Here is a 23,040-nt window from a genome sequence, read left to right as displayed (position 1 = left end):
TGTGGAAGGTGAGGGCAGAGCCGGAGGGCCGTGCGTGGTAGGGTGGCGGGCGGGGCGTGCATGACGTGAGCGTGATTGCCGGCCCCTGTGGGCAGGGCCTTAGCGATGAGCGGAACGTGCGGGTCGTGCGTAGCGCTCAGACCCGGCGGGTAGCTGCCTCGTCCCGCCCCGCACGGTCCAGCGTTTTGGCCGAGGCCTTAAAAATGCTCTTTCGGAGTCTTGGTTTCTAGTGCCATTGCAAAGTATTCTCTGCACCTAAGAAAGTACCCGTTTAAAATAGAAAAAAAAGTAAATGCTTATTGGAGGACTTTTGTGAACTGTAGACCCCGAAGTCACACTGCCTAGATAAACCAGTATTTCAGTACAGTTTTTTCAGTGAATATGTACATGCCTTTCTCAAAACTACATAATTGGGTTCTTAGTGACCAGTGGCTGTGGTCTCGTGTTGGCTTTGGGAATATCAGGCCACCTGAGAAATTCACAAGAAAGTGAAAGTTGCACAATCGTGTCCGACTCTGTGATCCCATAGACTGTAGCCCGCCAGGCTCCTCTGTCCTTGGAATTCTCCAGGCAAGAGTACTGGAGTGGGTTGCCATTTCCCTCTCCATTTTCTTTTTCACATACATGTTTCCTATTTTGTTTTCTATTTGCCTATTTTTATAAAAACATTTTACTATTTCTACACCTAAACATTCACCTCTTACCCCATACTGCCAGAAGTGTCTTTTCTTGACATTTCTTGCTGGAATCAAATTCTTAAAGAACAAAAGCCCCTCTGCTTTAGGGACAGGATAAGAGAGTTAAGAAAAATCTTACTTCTACGTAAGAGTTCCTCCTCGAATCATCTGGTCGGTGGGGTCATTAAACAGTTTCCCTTTTTGTAAGAAAATGGGATTGGCGTCAAACGATCCCTTCAAGTTCTGACATTCTATCTATGCACTGGGGCCAGTTCCAGGAGGACAGGTTCAACGCATAAGAATGAAAAGAATGATAGCAGCGTTACGGGTTTCAGTGTGAATGAGGATAAGCGGAAAAGACAAACCTTGAACTCAGCTTTCTTGCTGAGATTTCCCTCTCAGTATTTTTTGTTAGGCGGCGCCGCGGACACCTTTGCTCCGCGGTGATTGGCTCGGGGCGGGGACCTCGTGTTTGTCCAATATGGCGGCGCCCAGTGGCGGTGTGAACTGTGAGGAGTTCGCCGAGTTCCAGGTGATGGGGTTTTCCTCACGTGGCAGGCGTACCCCTCCTTTTGTCCCCGGACCCTGTTCCCTGCTCTGGCTTGGGAGGGATATGCGGACTAGTTGTGGCTGAAGCGGGCAGTTCAAGACTCCTTTTTCGAGCCATTGGAGGTCATGGGGGCGCGAGCTTGGCCTTAGGGAAAGAAGCTGCCGCGTTGGGGTCATGATTCTCCCTGCTCCTCCCAGTCCTTGAGTAACTGCACCCAGAAACTCTGGTGGTTCTGCGGTGGCAAAGCCGAGCTCGGCCGGGTGGGTAGAGATTGTAACAACCTTCTAGCCATTCTTTGAACTCAGTTCTTAGCTTCTGTCATTCCCCTCCTACTTTAAGCTGAGCATTTGCAAGAAAGAAAGTGAAGGAGAGCTTGTTCACTTGATAAAACAAAACAAAAAAATCTTGTTTTACTATTTTGATGAGGCAGAACTTTTGGTGTCTTGGAGGGGCGATTAATTCTAGTACCTGCAATGGTGCTCTGCCTTCCTAACCATTAGAGAAAATACATTTAAGAAAAAGGTTGTATCTTTTATATATTAAAACACCAGAGGTCCAGGGCTAATTATTACCCACGAGTTAAAGAACAAAGGGTCTAGATTTCGACCAAGGTGCTATGAAAGTTCTACTACTGTAGTCAGCAATTTGCTGCTGTCTCGATAAACGGTTGAATTTAAGTTATGAAAAGGGTATTTTAAACTGGAGATACTGAAAAATCTGTTCATGTATCATTGACCTCTGTAGTAAGCTTTGTTCTTGGAGCCGTTTTTAGGGAGAGATATTCTGGAAGGTAATCTCAATAGATTGAATTATTTGACAAACATCGTTTGATCAAAGAAGTTTGTGTGGGGTCTTTCCACCATTATATACATCCTTTTCACCACTTAAGCTGCACAGGTTAGATCAGCACAACAGCAACAGGCTTCAAATGTGATCAGAGTGCCCAAGAGATACAAAAGTTGTAAAAATATTAAATAAGATAGAAAAAAGACTTGGCTTCTAACATATATGAAATGTTTAAGATTAACTGGCACATTTGTGGTCTTGGTCTTGTCATATTAGCCCTATAATCTAACTTAATGAGCTCAAATAATTGAGCAATGCTAGCCTTCAAGTTTGTTAGAAACAGCCCTGGTTAGGGAATTAAATGTTCCAGGTTCTAGTACTGCTCCTGCAATTAACAGCTTTGGGACCTTGAGCAAATCGCTTAACCCCTTCCATAATTAACTTTTGAATCTGTAAAATAAGATAATGTTAAATAACATTTAAAACTGCTTCCACCTTTGTGTTTATTTGAATCTCTAAAACCAAATTTCTGAGGATATCTTTGAGCTGTTGAAACATCCAACAGTGCTTGAAGTACACTTTTGATTTTCCTTTGGACAGTCAGATTATATATTGTAAGTGGGGCAGAAGCTTAACTGTCTTGGAGAACCATTTTATTTGCAGAGATGATATAAATAAAAACATCATAAAATGAATCTCATTAATGAAACCTGGAGAAGTTTTTAGATTGTTTTTCTTTTTCAAACGTGTGATTTATAATGGAGAATTTGTTGTTCATTTGCTAAGTCATATCCAACTCTTTACAAATAATGGAGAATACCCTTGGTTGAAAGTCAGAAGATTTGGTTTTCCAGATCTGGCCTTGGCATATCATTTTACCTCATATTGAATGAATATAAGAACATTTGCCCCTATTGCTTCAGAGGCACAGAAATGTAAAAAATATATATTTTAAAATGTAAAAGTTTAGTATAACATTTAGGTTTTAATGGATTTTATAAAGTTATAAACTGTGATAACTGGCACAGTCACAAATTATGAATCAAAGTTTATATTTTTAGAACTATGAAACCATTACATTGTGTATGTAAATACCTTATATATGAAAAGCCCTGCACTGAATACTGTGAAAGAGAAAAAGAAAATCATGTATTTTTATTATAAAGATTTAGGTACTTCCCCCCCCCCCCAGAATTTTATTATGAAGATGTTCAAACACTGTAGAAAAATTGAAAGACGTTTACAATGAATACTCGTGTACCCAGTATCTGGATTTTATAGTGATTCACTGTATCTACTAAATCACATATCTGTCCCTCAATCTATCCATCAATCCACATTTTTAATTTTTTTTGATGCATTTCAAAGTAAGTTGCTAGTTCATCACTATCCTCATATGACCCATTTGTGGCCACAAAGGGAGAGAGGTCTCTGGTGTCTTTTCCTCTTACAGTGACATCAGTTCTATGGGATAGTGTCCCACGCTTTTTGACCTCATTTAACTTTTTATTGCTTCCCTAAAGGCCCTGTTTCCATGCAGCCACATTGGGTTTTAGGGCTTCAACATATGAAAATGGGGGCAGGTTGGGGGGAGGGCATAGTTCAATCCGTAACAGATATCTGCTAGGTACCAGGCTCTTGGAGAAATTGAGAGTAAAACATAAAAAGAGCTCAAGTCAGGGTATAAAACATGTAGAAGATGTTTAGACTATGAGCACAGTGTTATAACTGTTCAGAGAGAACTAAGTCAAAGAGATGTTAATTGAACTGGGTCTTTGGTAGATAGAACCAGGGTAATTCTCGGTAGAAGAAACCGTATATAGGCAGAAAGGCAGAAAGTTTTATGTGTTGCGGGGGAAATAGAAAATTGCTGGAATTCTGAATTTGCACAGGGGCATATTTGGATTACACAAAAGATTGGAACCAGGTTATGAAAGGCCTTGAATGCCACTTGTGAGGTTCAAGAGACAGTGAGCAGACTGGGGGAGTTGATCAAAGAGATGCTTTCGGAAGCTTCATTACTTCTACCACAGTCTTTGCTTGTGCCCTATCATTTTTGCTGTTAGCTTTGTTATAGCTCTTCTTATCTTCAGTCATTCTTTTCTCTACTTAATTTCTCCTCTTCAACCTAATCTCCATAAAGCTATGGCTTCATACTGTTATTAATATCTTCTAAATTTTAGAATCTGAACCATGCATCTAATTTCAGAATTGTATGACTAGGTGTAAACTACTTAACATAGCATACAAGTCTTTAAAATCCAATCCCAAAGTGATTCTGCTTAGTTAAATCTCTTACCACTGCCCTTATTCATACATATTCTCTCTCCCCAACCCCTGCCACTTCCAATATAGATTTGAACTTTGCTGTCTAGCCATATAGGCCTGCTTTTCCCTGACCACATGATGTTTTGTCATTTGTGCTTTTTTCCCACTTGACACCCTGAAATACCTTCTTCCTGAGACCCAGTGCATGTATTACCTGAGCAGAATCAACTGAGCATTCCTAGGCTATGTAAGTTTTCATATTTCTGATAGGAATATTAACTTACAGGATTAATTTTGAGTTGGTTGGTAATTAAATATAGACTGAATAGGCTATTTTCTAGCATCCATGATGGTTTCTTTTGCAACATGCCTAGCTGCTCTCTGTTCCTGTGCCTGGGAGTGCAGAGGACTGCAGACGATTCTGGCAGTTGCGGGCAAGTCTGTATTTCTGGCTTGCAGGAAGCACACTGTGAACATTGTTGTAAAAATGGAGTTTGAGGAACCACGCACGTCTTCTAAAAAGAGCACCATGTGAATGGGATCTACTTCTGGGTACCTTCAGGCAAAGTGAGGAGAAGAAAGGTTAAATTCCAAATCATTCTATGGAGCACATTTTAATTTTACTGTCATGTAATAGACCTTTTACCTCTCCTTATATACTTTGAAAGCTTCTTAAAGCAATAAAATGGATTTACCTAAGAATTAACCTTAGGAATAGAGTGTAGTATAATTGTAATTGTAGGGACAACAGGAAGTTTTCTCTACCCCTCCTTGCTGCTAGACATGCTAGTCCTTCAGTACTGAAATTGCCTTCCAAGAGGGCGAAATGAATGAAAGATAATGTATGAAATACAATTCCAAGATAAGTGCCAGAATAATTTTAAAGGGTCAGTCTAAAATTAGAGATTCGTGATGTATCAATTTCTTCTTGTTTTGAGGAGGGTGAAAGGAGAAGCTAGAGATACTACAAAGTTTGAAGAGTTATCTTTTTGCTGTGCTTTGACACTTAGAAGCTAATTTAGGGTTCCAGCTCCTATACAGAGAGAGCCACTGAACTGTGTATATTTCTGTATTATCTCTGTGGACTTGTGTTGCAGTTCATTGTACGATGTCTGCTCAAGGGTGTCTTCTTTATATTTTCTTGGCGAATTTGTGAGAAAGAAGGAACGTCATTGGAGCTAGTATCAGGTAGGCAGTCAGTAATTCATTTTGAATGATACACATGGTTTAATGGCAGGATTTCTGTGCCTGCATTAACCTTCATCTGCTCTCAGCCTGTGAGGTCTGCTCAAGCTTTTCTCTAGACCTTGGAGCTGCCTGAACAGCCCTGGCACTTTTTGTAATAAAGAAATTTGTGCCTAGTGATGTAGTTTATAGTTCTTTTCTTTTTCTTTTTGCAATTTTGAAAGAAATTCCTTCCTAAGTCTTACTCCCTTTCCCCTCCTTGAGCTTTTCTAGTATCTTTTTTCCTATCTTAAAAATAGCTTACAATTCTCAGCAATTCCCGAACGAGTACATTATCAGTTTAGAGATTGTTATTATATCATCTTGAATTCAGTACTGTCCAGTAGAATTTTCTGTGGTAGTGGAAATTTGTCCTGTACAATATGGTAGCCACTAGCAATATGTGGCTCTTGAGTACTTCTTGAAATGTAGCTCATGCAACTAAAAAACTAAATTTTAAATTTAATTTTAACTAAAATAACCTCATATGGCTAATGTCTACTGTATTAAAAGCCAAGCACTCGGTCCTATATTGATGAATCTTTAGCACACAGAGAGAGGGCTGATATATTTGAAAATTCACATTTTAGTTTCCATTTGTAAGACTTAAATTGTTTGATTCATTACCTAGTTAATGCTGCTAAATTCACATTGTTAAAAGGAACTTAATAGTATATCCAGATTGTTTTATCAGAGGGAAAGTTGGCTGTATTGCTAATGATTGTACTCAAACCTGAAGTTCAAAGTAAGTCATAATTCTGGGAAATGTGAAGATATATAATCTTTCACCTGCATTACTATACCAATCTCCTAACTAACCTCTTTGTATCTACTCTTATTCCTGTCTAATCCATTTTCCACATGTTAATACTTGAACCTAAGCAGTCATTTCAGAATACAAACCCTATCATACAACTCCACTGTATTTAAACACTTCATTGGTTCTCTATTTGCGCTCAGGAAAAAGACTAACATCCAATAAGGTGACCTATAATGGTGGGCCTCATTTTACACCATACTTTGTCTTACCCTCTATACTTAAGCCATGTTAACTGTTCAGTCCATTAAACACTCTATTTTAATGACTCCTGTAAAGATGACCTGTAATTTCCATCATGTTAAAAATAAGAAGTTAATTTCTGCCCACATCTTTATTTACTTCTAGTAACATTCAACAGGCTTCCCTGGTGGCTTAGATGGTAAAGAACCCACCTGCTGTGCAGGAAACCCGGGTTCCATCCTTGGGTCTGGAAGAGCCCCTGGAGAAGGGAACGGCTACCCAACCCCAGTATTCTTGCCTGGAGAATCCTGTGAACAAAGGAGCCTGGCGGACTGCAGTCCATGGGGTTGCAAAGAGTCAGACACAACTGAGTGACTAGCATTCAACACAGTTGACTGTTCTGCCTTGAAACCTCTCTTCTTTTCAGTTCTGTGACATCACAGTCTTTTTCCTGTAGTTTTATTTTTTAAATTTTATTTCTTTATTATTTTGTTGGTTGGGCTGGGTCTTTGTTGCTGCATGTGAGCTTTCTTCTGCAGTTGTGGCAAGTGGGGGCTACTCTCTAGTTTCAGTGCATGGCTTCTCATTGCCGTAACTTCTCTTGTTGCGGAGCACAGGCTCTAGGTGTGAGGGCTTCAGTAGTTGCAGCACGCAGGCTCAGTAGTTGTGCCTGGCAGGCTCCAGAGTGCGGGCTCAGTAGTTGGTGCAGGAGCTTAGTTTGCTCTGGGGGGTCTTCCTGGACCAGGGATCGAATCCCTGTCTCCTGCCTTAGCAGGCAGGTTCCTATCTACTGTACCACCAGGGAAGTCCTCTTCTGTAGTTTTAGATGCTGGAGTTCCTTCTTGATTGTTAACCCCCTTTATTAGCTATAGTCTCCTTCAGTGATCTCTTCCTGTTTCATGGCGTTAAAGAAATTAATTTGGAGAATTCCCTGGCTGTCCAATGTTTAGGACTCCAGGCTGTCACTGCTGAAGGCCCAGGTTCACCAACCTCTTAATCAAACTATCTTTATCTCTTGCCTGGACCACCATAGTAGTCTGCTCAATGTTTCCATTCTCAACTTAGCAGCTGAAGTTGTCTTTTAAAATACTGTTATATCATTCCCTTGCCTAAAACCCTGTTTCCTTTAGAACAGAATCCTTAATTGTTTCTGTGGTCTCTCCTGTCCTTCACTTTCTCATCAACTCTGCTCTCACCTAATACCACTTTTTCACTTACTCGCTCCCAGATCACTTGCCTTCTTTTTGTTCTTCAAACATCCCCAAGTTTGTTCTTGCCCCTTAATTTTTGCCTTGTTCCCCAAAATGTCCTTTTAGTTGCCTTATTTGTGTCATTCAGATCTCAGTTCAAATGGTATGTCCTGGAGAGGTCTGTCTTGATCTCCCTGTATAATGTATTAGCCCCTCAACCCCACTGTTCATCACATTACTACAGTTTTCTTTTTTGCAGTACTTTTCTGCACTGAAAGTGTCTTGTTTATTGGGATACTTGTTTATTGTCTGTTTCCCCCATGAGAATTTTGCTCCATAAGAGCAAGGACCTTTTCTGTTTTACTCATCATTATAGCCCTGGTGTTTAGAATGGTGTCTAACATGTGCTAGACATTAGTAAATATTTTTTGAAGGAAGAGTGAGTTAATGAATGAACTCTGTGCTCTCTCTCTCTAATTGCTTCGTATGTTTGAAGAAGAAAGATTGCTGAGGACTCTCATCCAAAGAAAGCTTTATCTGGAAGGTATAAACTTTGGCCTCAGGATCAGTTTGATTTAGACAGGAGGAAAGATGAGAGTTTAAAGGTTTTTTTGTTTTAATAGGCAAGTTGTGGGAGGTAAAGTTTGCCAGGAAGGTCCCTGTCTACTACTTAACCAGTTTTTGCCTCTCTAAATAGTGCTGCCACTGTTTGTTTGGAATTTGCCACTTATTGACGTTATATATCCTCTACTGTGTATAAGACATTATTTAATGTGATGCTTGCTTAGTATGTTGAGATTATCCCCTAAGAATTCCAGATTACAGAGAATCTTGATACCGTTGACCAAAATAGAAAGATACAAGAAGAGGTGATACAAGAAGTTGGTTTTAGACCTGACATTTGCCTCTTTTTATTAGTTTAAATTATGAGCCTTTTACAAGCTGTTTTACTTCAAAATTGGATTCTGGAAAAGGACATTAAACTACTAATTAAAGAATAATAGGCTAGTCAAATAAGTTGTGATATCCCCACTGAATGGAATATTTATGTGTGTATTAAATATATCTTCAAGATAGCAAGGGCAAGTGCTCATGGTATAATTTCATAAAGTAGGACTTTTAAATGTTATATAGTACCACATTTTAATAAAAATATTTGCAGATATGTATAGAAAAAACTAAATAATGGTTAACAATGGATAATTCTATTTTCTTTAAATTTTTCTAATTTTCTAAAATGATTATGTAATTAATACTTTAATCATAATAAAAGCTTATTTTAACAAATGGATGATACAGCAAAGGGAATATAGCCAATATTTTATAATAACTTTAAATTTAGTAAAATCTATAAAAATACTGAATCAATACATTATATGTTTGAAATTAATATAATATTATAAATAAACTATAATAAAAAATAAGTTGACATAATCTTACGGTTAAATAATTTGTAAAATTCACACTCGTGCCAATTTTCAGATGAAAAACTGTCATTTTCAGTATGCCCAATAAATAAATTGAGGGAAGAAATGAAGAAGTTGATTTCAATCCTAGATTTAAGTTTGGCAAAGAAATAGGTTCATATATTGAAGGAGGTAGAGAATCAAGCAAAGATGGTTTAATACACATTAATATTAAATGTTAACTTGTTAGATGTTTTCAGTATTATATTGAAAAAAAAATATATATATACCTAGTATTATACACTTCTATTTTCTTGATGCTTTTCAGTGATTGTTTTGTGGGGCTGGGGTGAGGTGGGAGTGTATTAAAAGAGAAAGAGAAGGGTATATAGTAGAAACGTTCTAGAGTTGATATTATCTGGAGTCAGGAGGTAGCTGATGCTCAGCCTTCTCTAGTGACAAGTGAGAAGAAGTACCCTAATCAGAATGTGGGGAGAAGGGACTACGCTGGGTTGGGGTACTCATCAGAGTCTTTCTAAGTCCTCTGCCCTTTTGGTGTTTGTACTTTGATGACTGTTTTTTTGAGAGTTGGAGCCTCTTTTAGAGGGGAGAGATTCTTGGGAAATGTGAACCTGGGTAACTGAGAAAAGGTAAAGCTAATTTCTGCTTGTTGTATGAACAAAAAACCACAAAGAGATTTGATTCCTTTGCTAGCAGCGTACTTGTTTTTGTTACAAAAATAATATATACTCATAGTAAAAAACTAAAAAACAAAAAGCCTAAAGGTGGGGTGGGGGGTGGGGCCTAAGAGAGTATAGATTAATTTCTGCATGTTAATCACTGCTGATGGTTTTTTATATATCTTTATAGAAGTTTTCTATCTAGCACCACATTTTAGAGAGAGCGACAGAGGGAATAGAGCAAGCAATTATGTTGGATTGTTTTGGACAAGTTGAAGTAATCAAGTTCCTTAGAATCCTTTTTGGCTGTATGCTAGAGATAGAAAGAACACACAGTATTTGCTAAGCACCATGTGCCAGCAAATGGGGTTTACAAATGAATAAAAAAATCTTTACGCTTAAGACAATCACATTTGGGCCAAGGAAACAGAGTTGTGCCAAGTGTTAGAATTACTATTACATAAACTACCTGTCAGTCTTTTCATAAAGATTTTTCTGTGGTTGTACTGTATATAGCATGGTTTCCCCACTCCTAATATACAGTGTTGTAACATATCCAAGAGCTTTAATTATTAATTTTTGCTTAACTGGTCTTATCACTTAACTTTCCATTCAAATTATTATTCTTTTATTTTAAATATTATATAGGAATTACTCAAGGTGATGAGGACGATTGATGACAGAATAGTACATGAATTAAACACTACGGTTCCAACAGCTTCCTTTGCAGGGAAAATTGATGCCAGCCAAACCTGTAAACAACTTTATGAGTCAGTAAGTCTATCTTTTGAGTCTTTTGTGCTTCCTTTATGTCTTTCTTTGCAGGCAAAATAAGAAATCAATTGGCATATAATTAAACTGTGGAAAAAGAATGGAATCTTCACGTTTTCTTGCCCACACCTGAAGGTGTGTAAAAGTTTTGATCTGGTTTCTACAAACTAAAGAAAATGTGTGATCTTAAGCAATAGTCTGGGAAGATATGGTTCTAAGAAATGGGGAGATATGGTTCTAAGAAATGAAAACAGTCTCCCCTTGTGGGCAGACTCTAACTTAAGGAAACCTTATAGATCAAAGAAAACAGGAGAGAATGAAACAGTCAAGTAAAACAGTGAGATAAAAGTGGGGTCTTTGAATGAATCAGTGTTAAAAAAGCTAGACAGCTGATATAAGGAAGAATTAAAACCCTTCACACTTTCTGTATCTTCTTTCTTCCCTTACTCATCAGGAAAGGGAAAAGAAACATTTGGCAGGATAGAAGGAAAAGCCACAGATAAATTGTCCTACCAAGGGTACAGTTCAGTCCCTGGTCAGGGAACAAAGATCTGGCAAGCTGTGCAGCCAAAAAAAAAAAAAAAAAAAAAAAAAGATGAAAAGATGAAAATTTTAGACCGAAAGAAGTTCTCAAAGCTGTGGTAAAATAAAATAAAACTGGGAAGTTCTAGGTATACCCACTTTAGACTCGTTTTGAATCATTCTCGTGCCCCACCCCAAATGTCTTCATTTCAAAATTGCTTTCCCCAAATCAAAAGAAATATGGTTATGATATGATTATCCTTCAGGATTTTTCTCCTCTAACCACAGTTTTACCATACTGAGTTTCTTAATAAATATTATCTCAGTTCCTTTGATAAACACTTTATATATCAGAAATAATTCTCATGTGACCAAATCCTCAAGCATCTGATACTGATGAGCCAATAAGCCTGGTTTTGTGTTATTTTTTTCCTCTGGTAGGTTTATGTCACACCAACTATTACTCTTATCTGGTGTCCTCATTTCTTTGACATACATGCACAGAAGTCCATGAATGTTCCTCTTGCATACTCTTAGGTTTGAATCTTATTGAAGGATGATCTTGAAAATAATTGACAATACTGAGTAAAAGATGATTTACCCCGTCCTTCCTGTTTACATGGTTGTGGGTTCACAGAGGATCTCATGTGAAGGAAAAGTAAGCAGGTGAGGGTAGGAGCATAGTCAGCACCTAGAAATGTATCCACAGGGAAGGTGCCACGTTCAGGAGGGGAACTGGAAGAAAGCCCAAATGCGGAAGGAAACTGATGAGAGACCAAAAGAGAATTCCTGAATATTTAATAAAATGTATACAACCTGGTGGGCTGCCGTCTATGGGGTCGCACAGAGTCGGACACGACTGAAGTGACAGCAGCAGCAGCAGCAGCAGCGTACAATCTGAATTTGATTTTAAGATGTAGATAGAAAAATGAGAATATTGTGTTAGACTTCTAGTTGATACTAATGCTGTTTGGCCAATTGCTGGCAGAGTTAGACAAAATATCAAAGTAATTAAATAGCATTTAGCATCTGAGTAATATATTGAGTCATGTTGCCTCTAAATTTTAGAGGTGGAAAGGGGTATTAGCAATTATTTACTCATAATTCAATAATTTTACAAAAGAGGAAACTGAAGCCTGTAAAGCTAATTATTTAGCCAGTCTTACACAACCTCAGGGAGAGTTTCTTAACTCTGACAGTTATTCTGTCTGGGGGAGAATAGTTCTGTACCCTCAATGCCTCCTTTAATTTTCTGTAATTATACCTGAAGGAGTTAATAAGTAACAGACGTAGCATACTAGCTAGTAAATATGGGCCTTGAGGCTGTCCTTGTGAATCCTAAATGTTACAATGAAAAGAATTAGCATATTAGAGAAATTTATTATAGGTGGGATTAATGTCTATTAGGCAATTCCTTTTACATGAGTACAACTTATAAGTAATGTACTTTTAGTATTACTCTCTAGAAATATAAAGATTTGTTCTTTCTTGATATCTGTTAGACCAGTAGTTCTTAATCACAGGGTTCCAATATAATCATTCAAGAGATCTATTTCAAATAACTTATGAAGAATGCTTATAGAATGGTTGTCAGTCCTGTGTTTTATATATTTAAGATATATATAATGGTTAGGTTATTTCTATTACAACTGTCACTAGCATAGCATTAAGGTATTCTCCCTTTGGACTGAAAAAGGAATGATACAACGTGATTACCTGGAGCAAGCCAGCATTTAAATTTTAGTTGGAGGTGAACCACTGTTAGCACAATTGATGGAATCAACAATCTCTACTTCATTTACAGTTTTTCCTGGTTGATACTTTAAAATCCTGAAAAGAGTTCTGTCTGACATAGGTAAATGTAGCATTCTTTTTCTTTATTGTAACTAAAGACTTCGCTACATCACTTACTTCATAACTTTTTGCACTTGTTGACAATGTGAGGCTGGAAAAAAAAAAGAAAGGACAAAAAAAGAGAAAGAGCAGCAATAGTAAGTGGCTCAGAAAGTGTGTGTGAGTAGGTGTAGGGTAGATGAACACACAGATGCAGTAATGGCAGAGAAAGGGGTTCAGAGAGAAGGACACTGAGATGAGAAGCCCAGCAGGAGGAGTGTGGGAAGAGAAGCAGGGAGGCCTGGGAGCATAGTGAGGAAGAGGACAACGCAGCCTCTCACTTCCACCCTCACAGCTCCTGCCTTTGATCTAGCTCATTCAGCACAAACTTCTCTTCCATAGACTCAATTTTAAAAAATTATTTAAAAAAGTCTTACATTTCTGTAGTCTAAAATTAAAAAATTCTGAAATGTGACAAATTGGTGTGATTTTTTTCTTTCCCTTTTTCTTTGTTCTTTTAGTTGATGGAGGCCCATGCCAGTAGGGACAGAGTCATAAAAAACTGTATAGCTCAGACCTCATCAGTAGTAAAACAGCTCCGAGAAGAGAGGGAAAAGAATTTGGATGATTTAACGTTATTAAAGCAACTTAGAAAAGAACAGACAAAGGTAAGTTGAATAAGGTTTACATTTCTAAGGCAAGGTTTCCAAACTTAGCCTTCAAAATAAAAGCAGTTTTTAATATGAAAAATCCAGAGTAAGATATGCTTATTACTTAAAATGACCACGAGGTTAGTACTTCATTCGTAATGGGCTTTATTTTATTGCACTTCAGTATTAATTGGTAAATTAATGTGTATTTCATGATTGTATGTAATGTAGCAGCCTTAGCTAAAAGAAGCACGTAATCATGTTATTTCCATTCCTTTATATATTCTACAGTTAAAGATATAAGGATTAATACAGATCAACATCATGTTAAAATATGTGGAAATCACATCTGTATCTATATTTTGAGTCTTGAATTGAGAAGAAACATTTAAAAAATATATTTACAGTTTAAAAATATTTACCTCTGGTTTCATCTGTAGAAACCTGCTAAATGTAATACAGATGTTTAGCTTCAGGATATTACCCTCTTCAGCTGTAAAAATATAGTACAGTACTATTTAAATATAACCAGGTACACTAGAACCTCCTTATGTTTATTTCTTTGCTATGGAAAAGATGGTATGAGTCTTTGACTCTTTTCAGACTCTCCTTTGTTTCTATTTCATCTCCCATCCCTGCCATTTTCCCTTTTAGGAAAACACCGAGCGTCCACTGAGTGATATGTCAGAGGAAGCCTTATTTTCCTAAAGTCAGCTATAATGTAGATGAGTGTGGACTTCAGAGTAGAGTTAATGAGGCAGAGCAATTTCTTTATAGCCCTTAAATGTGGCATGTCAAGAAAACAGTGGAAATGTATACCATATTTTATTTTCTGGACTGCATTACTGTCTTTTGGTGAGGGAATAGCTCAAGGGGTAACTTTATTCTGATACAATTTCACACTCTCAGAAAAGTTGCACAAAGAGTACAAGGAACTCCTATGTACCCTTTACCTATATTCACCTTTTGTTTACATTTTGCTCCACCTGCTTTACAATTTATTCTCTCCACCCTTCCTACCTTTTCCTCCTTGCCTCCCTTGTTCCCTGTCTTCCTCCCCCTCCCTCCATACACATTTTTTTTTCTTACCATTTGAGAATATACACATTATACTCTTTTACCCCTACATATGTTGGTTATTCCCTAAGAACAGGGGCTTTCTCTTACATGCTGTTGCTGCTGCTTAGTCCTTCAGTCAGGTCCCAACTCTGTGACCCTATGGACTGTAGCCTGCCAGGCTCCTCTGTCCATGGAATTCTCCAGGCAAGAGTACTAGAGTGGGTTGCCATGCCCTCCTCCAGGGGGTCTTCCCAATCTATAGATCAAACCTGGGTCTCCTGCGTTGCAGGCAGATGCTTTACCACTGAACCACCAGAGAAGCCCTTCTCTTAACATGACTGCTGTATAATTACCAAAATCTTGTCTGCATTTTAAGATGGCATAATAGGTGACTTACTGGTCCTTGCATGTTGGGTAACTGAAAATCCAGTGTGAGATAGAATCATGTTTTCATACTGAACAAGTTGTGAAGTTTGCTCTTTGTTTAGTGGATGTAGCGAAGGGGACCTTGCTGTCTCTCTCAAGTCTTGTCTTTTGCTGCACACAGGTGAGTGTCTGCACTTTCTTAGTCATCCTACTGATGCAGTATGTCTCACTGGATACAGGATTCATCTACTACCTTTACTGTTCCCTATGTTCATGATGACTGCTTCAGCCCTATGTTTCACACCTGCTCATTCATTAGTCAGCAGGGGTTTCTTCAGTGAACTTGGGCTGTAAAGGTCATCTTAGGAGGCATTTTGGAAACCAGCCAGTGAGTTATGAAAGGTAATTTTCTAGCCTGTGACATTGCATGGGACTATAATAGAAGGTAACCATGGGTAGTACTTGAGCAAATAAGGAAACTTGGATTTTTTCTTCAAGTTTGCTATGAAGGTTATGGAATCAGAAAGAGACAGCTCTTAAAGATGTTCCAGCTCTACCTCATCATTTTCTATATGTGGAAACAGACTCAGAGATACTCCCCAGAGTCACAAACTAGTAAGTAGTGGGACTGGACTTGAATCCATTTCTTCTAACTCTGAATTCAGTCGGTGTTTTTACATTGCTACTGCTAAGTCACTTCAGTCGTGTCCACTCTGTGTGACCCCATAGACGGCAACCCACCTGGCTCCTCCATCCCTGGGATTCTCCAGGCAAGAACACTGGAGTAGGTTGCCATTTCCTTCTCCAATGCATGAAAGTGAAAACTGAAAGTTAAGTCGCTCAGTCGTGTCCGACCCTCAGCGACCCCATGGACTGCAGCCTTCCAGGCTCCTCCGTCCATGGGATTTTCCAGGCAAGAGTACTGGAGTGGGGTGCCATTGCGTTGTGACTAATAATCAAATTCTGATTACTTTAGTGAATAGTTTATTTGCATACACTGCCAATCTGAAAGTTCCCAGTTCTTTACCCTAACTAACCCTTACCTCAAAAAAGCCTTGCTGGAACTATATATCTGCTGTCACCTGTTCATAGCTTTTGAGAGGAATTTTACCTGTGTAAGACCCAGAGTCTCAAAAACAACTATCTCAAAGGTAGCATTTTGTTGGTGTCACTGAAATTGTATTAGAAGCTGGCTGTAATGTCTGCCATGTTCAAGAATAGAAGAAACATTGATTATAAAGGCAGATTGCTCTGAGGAAATCCATCTACCACTTGGAGGTTTTGTAATCTTGTTAATTAATATGAAACTTCTGAATTTCAGTTTGTAAAATGGAGTTGATACTTAATATCTTTTATTTTATTTTGGAGGGTAAGGATTAAATTGTATAATATATGTAAGAGGTAACATATTGACCGATATGAAGTAGCAGATTCTTTCCTGTTTGAATCTCTGGCACTCCATATTCATTCCATTAATTCTCTCTACAATATCCACCCAACCAGTGGTTTCCACCTTTTGTTTAACCAGTATTAAGAGAATTGAGGGGATGCACAGTCTTATGTGTCAGTACATTCTCTTTTTGGACAGCTGGGATTGTTCAGATATTTTCTTGTTGTGAAAATCTGTCTCCTTGTAGCATGTAATTACTGATCCTTAATCATCCCTCTGGATAAGTCTAAACCTATTTCTACAGGACACCCATTTAAATATTTGAGAACAATTCTAAACACTGTCTTAGTGGCCTATTGTAACACTGTTCTTTGAAGTTGTTACTTCTTTGGCAGAAAATCTGGGCTTTGACAGAGCCGTGAAGCTTTAATGATTTCTGTGTCTATATAGCTGATTAAAATCTGAAACTGAGATTGTTCTCGTTGAAGCAGGCAGGCTTCCTCAGGCTTGTTACTACTCCGCAGCACAGCAGACATGCTGTCCTTCCTTGTTCATGGTTTCAATCCTATATTCTGGTGCATACTCCTGATACCAAGTTTTGAATCTAAGAAGGGAGTTGACAAAGAGCATTGAAACAGTACCACATCCAGTCTTATTAGTGTTAGATGCACATTTCTCAAACCTGTCTGAGCTGTACTCCTAATTTATGGTTAGGTGCTTTGGTCTGGGTCCCCACCTCTTTGTTGCCCAAATCTTGTCTAACTTTCTGGCATTCTTTCCCCTAAGTCTCCTGGCCTGAGAACATCATCCTGCTGTTAACTTCTTGGCTGCCTCAACCTGTAGTTCATACTTTTTTTCTGCTAATTTTCCTGTTTTCTGCTAATTTTCCTGAATACTTCAAGGTTCTCCTCCTGGAACTAGTTAGCTTCCTTCCTGTCAAGTCTCTCTGAGCAGAGGCAACAAGGAGTATGATGGGCCCTGCCATCTGGACCTGGCAGTGGGATTAGCTACTTTTTTGATGGAGTTATTAGGTTGGCAGTTAAAAAGAAAGTTAGAAAGACTTTTTAGCATTTTAGACCTCAGACCTCTGGCCGTATGATTAAGGTATGGAAAATCCATCCCTTTCTCAATTACTTGAGCCTTTTATATCCCCCTTCTGTTTTTCTTCCTGTTTCTTTTTTCTTTTATTCAAATCAGGTTGCCACCTCCTTGTCCTTTTTTTCTTTTGTTTCTCTGTGCTATCTTTGCAAATCTATACTGTAGGATCAATAAGTCAAACTGGAATTACTGAGTTAAAGGACATGGGAATTTACATTTTTGCTAAGTCTTACCAAATTGCTCTCTATAGAAGTTACAACAATTTGTACTCCTACAAAAAAATATATGTGAGTGTATCTTTCCCCATACCCTCACTAATACTAGGTTTTATTGGAATTATCAGGTTTCTTTAAAAAATGTTTTTGGTCATGTTATGACTTAATTTGCATTTCTTTTTGCATAAGTAAGAGTGTACATTTAAAAATAGGTTTATTGGCCATTTGTTTTTCTTCTGTTTTTCTTATTTTTTTAAAGCTGTCAATAATATGCAGCAGTGCTTGAGAACTAGGGCTTTATAAGATTTTACAATTGATTAAATACAAGAATATCAAAGAAGGTTTTGAAATCTAACCTAAGTATTGACAAAAAATGCAGGAGCAGCAGCTGGTTTTGTTAGGAAAACATTATAGAGTTTGGTTTTAGTTCTTTAAATTTTCATAACTTCATTTTTGTTTTCCTTTTCTTGCAGTTGAAATGGATGCAGTCAGAACTGAATGTTGAAGAAGTGGTAAATGACAGGAGCTGGAAGGTATAAAATAATGTTGATTCTTGGAGGGAACTAGGAGGGGAAACAGAACTAGCAAAAGGAAACAAACCAAGGGGAGGAGGGAGTAAAGACAGCCTTAGGCATGTAGGAATAAAGATCCTTCATTTAGAAGCAATGGAAGGTTTTAACTTTTTAGGGGGATGGGAGTTGCAGTTAGAATCCAAATAGAGCCATCTTATAAAAAAATAGCCTTACAGTCTCATGGTAGAATTGCATGGTTGTCATGGTAACATAATTGGAGACATTCTATATGATTCCTAATATTAATTGTGGGCTATTTGATATTTAGAGTTATTAGTTGTTAACTTAGAACCTTCAGTCAGGTTATTTAAGTTAGGTGATTAGTTATTTCCATAAATTTTCATATCATTAACTACCCTTCACAGTTGCTTCTTTTCTAACGTATCTGATCATGAAACTTTTTTTGTATATCGTTTCATATAGTTTCACTGGTTTCCGATAATAGGGCTTTTTATGCCTCCTAGATTCACATGCTCCTTATTACCACCTGCTCCTGCTGCTTAGTTGCTTCAGTCGTGCCCAACTCTGTGTGACCCTATGGACTGTAGCCCACCAGGCTCTTCTGTCCATGGGATTCTCCAGGCAAGAATACTGGAGTAGGGTACCATGCTTTCCTCCAGGGGATCTTCCCAACCCAGGGATCGAACCAAGGCCACCTGCATTGCAAGCAGATTCTTTACCACTGATCTACCAGGGAAGCCCTATTACCACCTGCTGCTGCTGCTAAGTCACTTCAGTCGTGTCTGACTGTGTGCGACCCCATAGATGGCAGCCCACCAGGCTCCCCTATCCCTAGGATTCTCCAGGCAAGAACACTGGAGTGGGTTGCCATTTCCTTCTCCAATGCATGAAAGAGGAAAGTGAAAGTGAAGTCACTCAGTCGTGTCTGACTCTTAGCGACCCCATGGACTGCAGCCTACCAGGCTCCTCTGTCCATGGGATTTTCCAGGCAAGAGTACTGGAGTGGGGTGCCATTGCCTCTCCACTATTACCACCTACATGATTCTAATTAGGAATTATATTGGGGGACTAGGATCCTAGGACTTTACATGTAGTTAAAAACCACAAAATTCTTACTTTTTAGTTTTCTGGAAAAGTATGTTTACATGTCCTCTCTAAAACTTCAAAGATTTCCAAAGGGCAAAATCTATTAAATCTGAAAGAATGAACTGAAAATTGTTTTATCCTTTGAAATTAACTGATGGAATTGGGCTGAATCCAAACGAGGTCAACAGAACCAAAAACTGGAGTGTACCAACTTGCAGAGCCCTGAATAAACTGCAAAATACAAATTGACTTTCTTTGCTTTATCACATTTATTTATCCTATCCTTTTTGCTAAGATTTCGTACTTCTGCCCTTTCCACCTATGTGATAAGATGTTTGCTCCTTGAAAGATTTTGGCAAAATTTGTCCATTTCTATTCTCTAGAGAGATAATATTTACTCTTGGGATGGGATGGGGGTGGGTACAATGAACATCTAGTTTGGAAAACCCAGTGCAGGGATTGATGTATGTAAAATGTAGTAGGAAGAGTGAAGCATTTTTGGATTTGGTATTACTTTAAAAGAAAATATGCTCCATCCACTCCACATATAATGAGGCTATTTGTTTTCAAGGGAAGAAATTGTAGCCATGGTCCAATAGGCCAGCAAAAATGGTTAAGAAGTTATTTAGGAGAAGGATTTGGAGAGGCTCAACCAGGTTGTGTACATCATCCCAACCAGTGTGTCAAAACCGCTAATCTGAAGCCTCCTCTGGTCCGAGCATTGGGAACTCCAGGGACATGTCAGAGCTAGGAGCTGTAAGACAAAAAGGCCAGAAAAAGTCTGTATTATTTCTTCATGTTCTAATTGTGAGACACATATGCCAAAGAGCATGTAACATGTCGAATGTAAAGAATATTAGTAAAATGAACATGTATCTACTACCCAGTTTAAGAAATTGAATACCAGTACCCTATATAGATTTTTCTTTTATTTTTTTGCTAGTCCATTTTAGCCAACATGGGTTGGTTTCTTTGGGGGGTTTGGGGTTTTTTTTTTTTTAACCTAAAAATGGTTTGTTCCTTACATCAGTAAAGTATGAAGGTAAATTCTGAGAAAAAATTGTTTTAGATTTTTATAATTTTTTTAATTGGAATACAAAATTCTTTAGACACATTAATTTTTTTAAAAATATTAAAAGATTACAGTAAAAATTCTACTCTCATGCCTCTCTAATTTTAACCACCTCCTTTCCCTTTCCTCTGAAAGGATGTATATGCTTTCAGATATTTGTAACTTTAAAATTTTGTTTGTATGTGTACACACATATATGTATATTTTCTCCTTTATCAGACAAATGGAAGTGTGTTTTTCTTAATATATCTTGGAGGTCTTTTCAAATTAGGGTGTAAAGAGATTTCTTATTCTTTTTTTATGTTTGCTTTATATTCCATCAAATGGCTATACCAAAATTTTTATTTAACACAGTCCATATAACAAGTAATCTTAGAATGTTTTTAACATATATATTTGTTTAGTTTTTAGGAAGCAAGGTAAACAGAACAAAACATTACATAAATGTATACAATTTAGTAAAAGACTGGGCTCCCTTCGTAGACTGGACTTCCCTACCTACATGGTAGAAGCATCTGGCACTCATTTAGAAAAGCGTGACAGATAGCTAAATAAAATCTACATTATAAAACAATTCTTAAAACAGTTTTATCTTAATTTAGATATTTTGTCAAACTGTCCAAAATATGTTATATGGAATTAAAATATTTGTGATGTACTAAATAAGCTAACTTGTGATGATTTTTGTCCTTGAATAATTTAAAGTTTATTAAAATAATGAAAATTATTTTATAAATGAATATCAAGGCATTCTGTGCTCTTCACTTCAGTTCAGTCACTCAGTCATATCTGACTCTTTGCACCCCCATAGACTGCAGCACGCCAGGCTTTCCTGTCCATCACCAACTCCCAGAGCTTACTCACACTCATGTCCATCGAGTCAGTGATGCCATCCAACCATCTCATCCTGTCATTCCCTTCTCCTCCCGCCTTCAATCTTTCTCAGCATCAGGGTCTTTTCTAGACTAGGCACTGTGCTTTTAGTGCCTAGTAAGTCAGTTTGAATTGGTGAGGAAACACCTCTGTTTCCTAAACCTGTTGACTTGGGGCAAAGAAGGTTATGAAGTGAAGTGAAAGTCACTCAATCGTGTCTGATTCTTTGCGACCCCATGAACTATACAGTCCATGGACTTCTCCAGGCCTGAATACTGGAGTGGGTAGCCTTTCCCTTCTCCAGGGGATTTTCCCAACCCAGGGATTGAACCCAGGTCTCCTGCATTACAGGCAGATTCTTTATCAGCTGAGCCACAAGGGAAGCCCAAGAATATTGGAGTGGGTAGCCTATCCCTTCTTCAGCGGATCTTCCCCACCCAGGAATTGAACCAGGGTCTGCTGCATTGCAAGCAGATTCTTTACCAACTAAACTATTAAGGAAGCCCCAAAGAAGGTTATATTCACCTGAAATTTCAGGTCTAATTTATACAGGATGACTCAGTGACCTTTGTTTCTGTTCACATGTCTTAGGTGTTTAATGAACGCTGCCGAATTCACTTCAAGCCTCCAAAGAATGAATAAAAAGATACTTTTTTTTTAAGATGGACCGGGTCATCTCATAAAGAGTCAAGCATGACAGACATCAACATGGTGGGCTTCCCAGGAGGATTTCTGAGCCAACAGTCCAAGACCTTTTGTTGATTTCAGCCCCACTTAGCCAAGACCTCACATATAAATAATTCTGATAATTATGGAGAAATCAACTGCTATTTTATACTGATTCTGTAAAAAAAAAAATGTTTTGTAACTATTAAAATAATTTTCTGACTCAATGTACACAATTATTTCATTGTTTTCCCAGTTGAGACAGTAAGTTCTTCTAAGAGTATTTGAATACAATTTCAGTATGTAATTTGATTTATATTGTATCTTTTTGAATTTTACAAATTTATTGATATCAGTGTAGACCTTTTTGGTCGTTGATTGTTTTATCTCTTATTTATTTCTTTAGGTTTATCGCGCATAAGTTAAAGGGCAATAATATGGCCTGGATACTGTTCAAGGAAACTTTCTTAGTACCTTATTTTTATATGCAAAAACTATTGTTGGGTGGAAATATTTTCCTGGATAATGTTTCTGTGGACAGTGAAAAGGAAAGCAAAGTAAAGCAAATTCAGAAAATGGAAAAGTAGAAGAGGGCTTGCATGGTGGACTTCTAGTATAGGGTGATTGTATCCATTTTATGTTGCTGTTTAACAAATTTAACAGCTTAAAGTCACTCCTGTTTGTTATCTTACAGTTGTGTAGGTCAGAAGGCTAGGAAAGCTTGTCTGAGTTCCCTGGCTGGGGTCTCACAGGCTGCAATCAATTTGTGACTGGTTCTTGTCTGGAGTCTCCAAGGGAAGAACCTGCATCCAGGCTCATTCAGTTGGTAGAATTCAGATCCTTTCAGTCCTAAGACTGAAGTTCTTGATACCTTGCTGGTTCTCATCAGCCACTCTGAGCTTCTAAAAGCCATTCACATTTCTTGATGCTATGGCCTCCTCCCTTTTCAAGCTAGCAATGGTGCATTGAACCCTCATTCTTGGAATCTGACTTCCTTTTCTGCTATAAGCCAAACAAAACTGCTTTTAAAGGGTGTATATTAGTTTTACCATAATAATTTTCCTTTGTATTAACTTAAAGTCAACTGATTACAACCTTAATTATATCTGCAAATCCCTTTTTCTG

The 23,040-nt window shown here is 37.9% G+C and overlaps 1 protein-coding gene across 1 annotated transcript; it reads left to right on the top strand.

The window, feature by feature from the left end:
• Positions 1 to 1,140: 1,140 nt before the first annotated feature.
• Positions 1,141 to 22,222, top strand: CCDC58 (coiled-coil domain containing 58). The gene is made up of 5 exons (XM_010834254.1): positions 1,141 to 1,209; positions 10,430 to 10,555; positions 13,429 to 13,575; positions 18,159 to 18,218; positions 21,841 to 22,222. The coding sequence occupies exons 1-5, from the start codon at positions 1,159 to 1,161 to the stop codon at positions 21,889 to 21,891; spliced, it is 435 nt and encodes a 144-aa protein (XP_010832556.1). The 5' UTR covers positions 1,141 to 1,158; the 3' UTR covers positions 21,892 to 22,222.
• The last annotated feature ends 818 nt before the right edge of the window (positions 22,223 to 23,040 follow it).

The sequence above is a fragment of the Bison bison genome, unplaced genomic scaffold (genome assembly GCF_000754665.1).
Source record: "Bison bison bison isolate TAMUID 2011002044 unplaced genomic scaffold, Bison_UMD1.0 scf7180017864032, whole genome shotgun sequence".
Lineage (NCBI taxonomy): Eukaryota > Metazoa > Chordata > Mammalia > Artiodactyla > Bovidae > Bison > Bison bison.
Note: the sequence above shows the minus strand (reverse complement) of the source record. Positions and strands in the feature narration are given on the sequence as shown.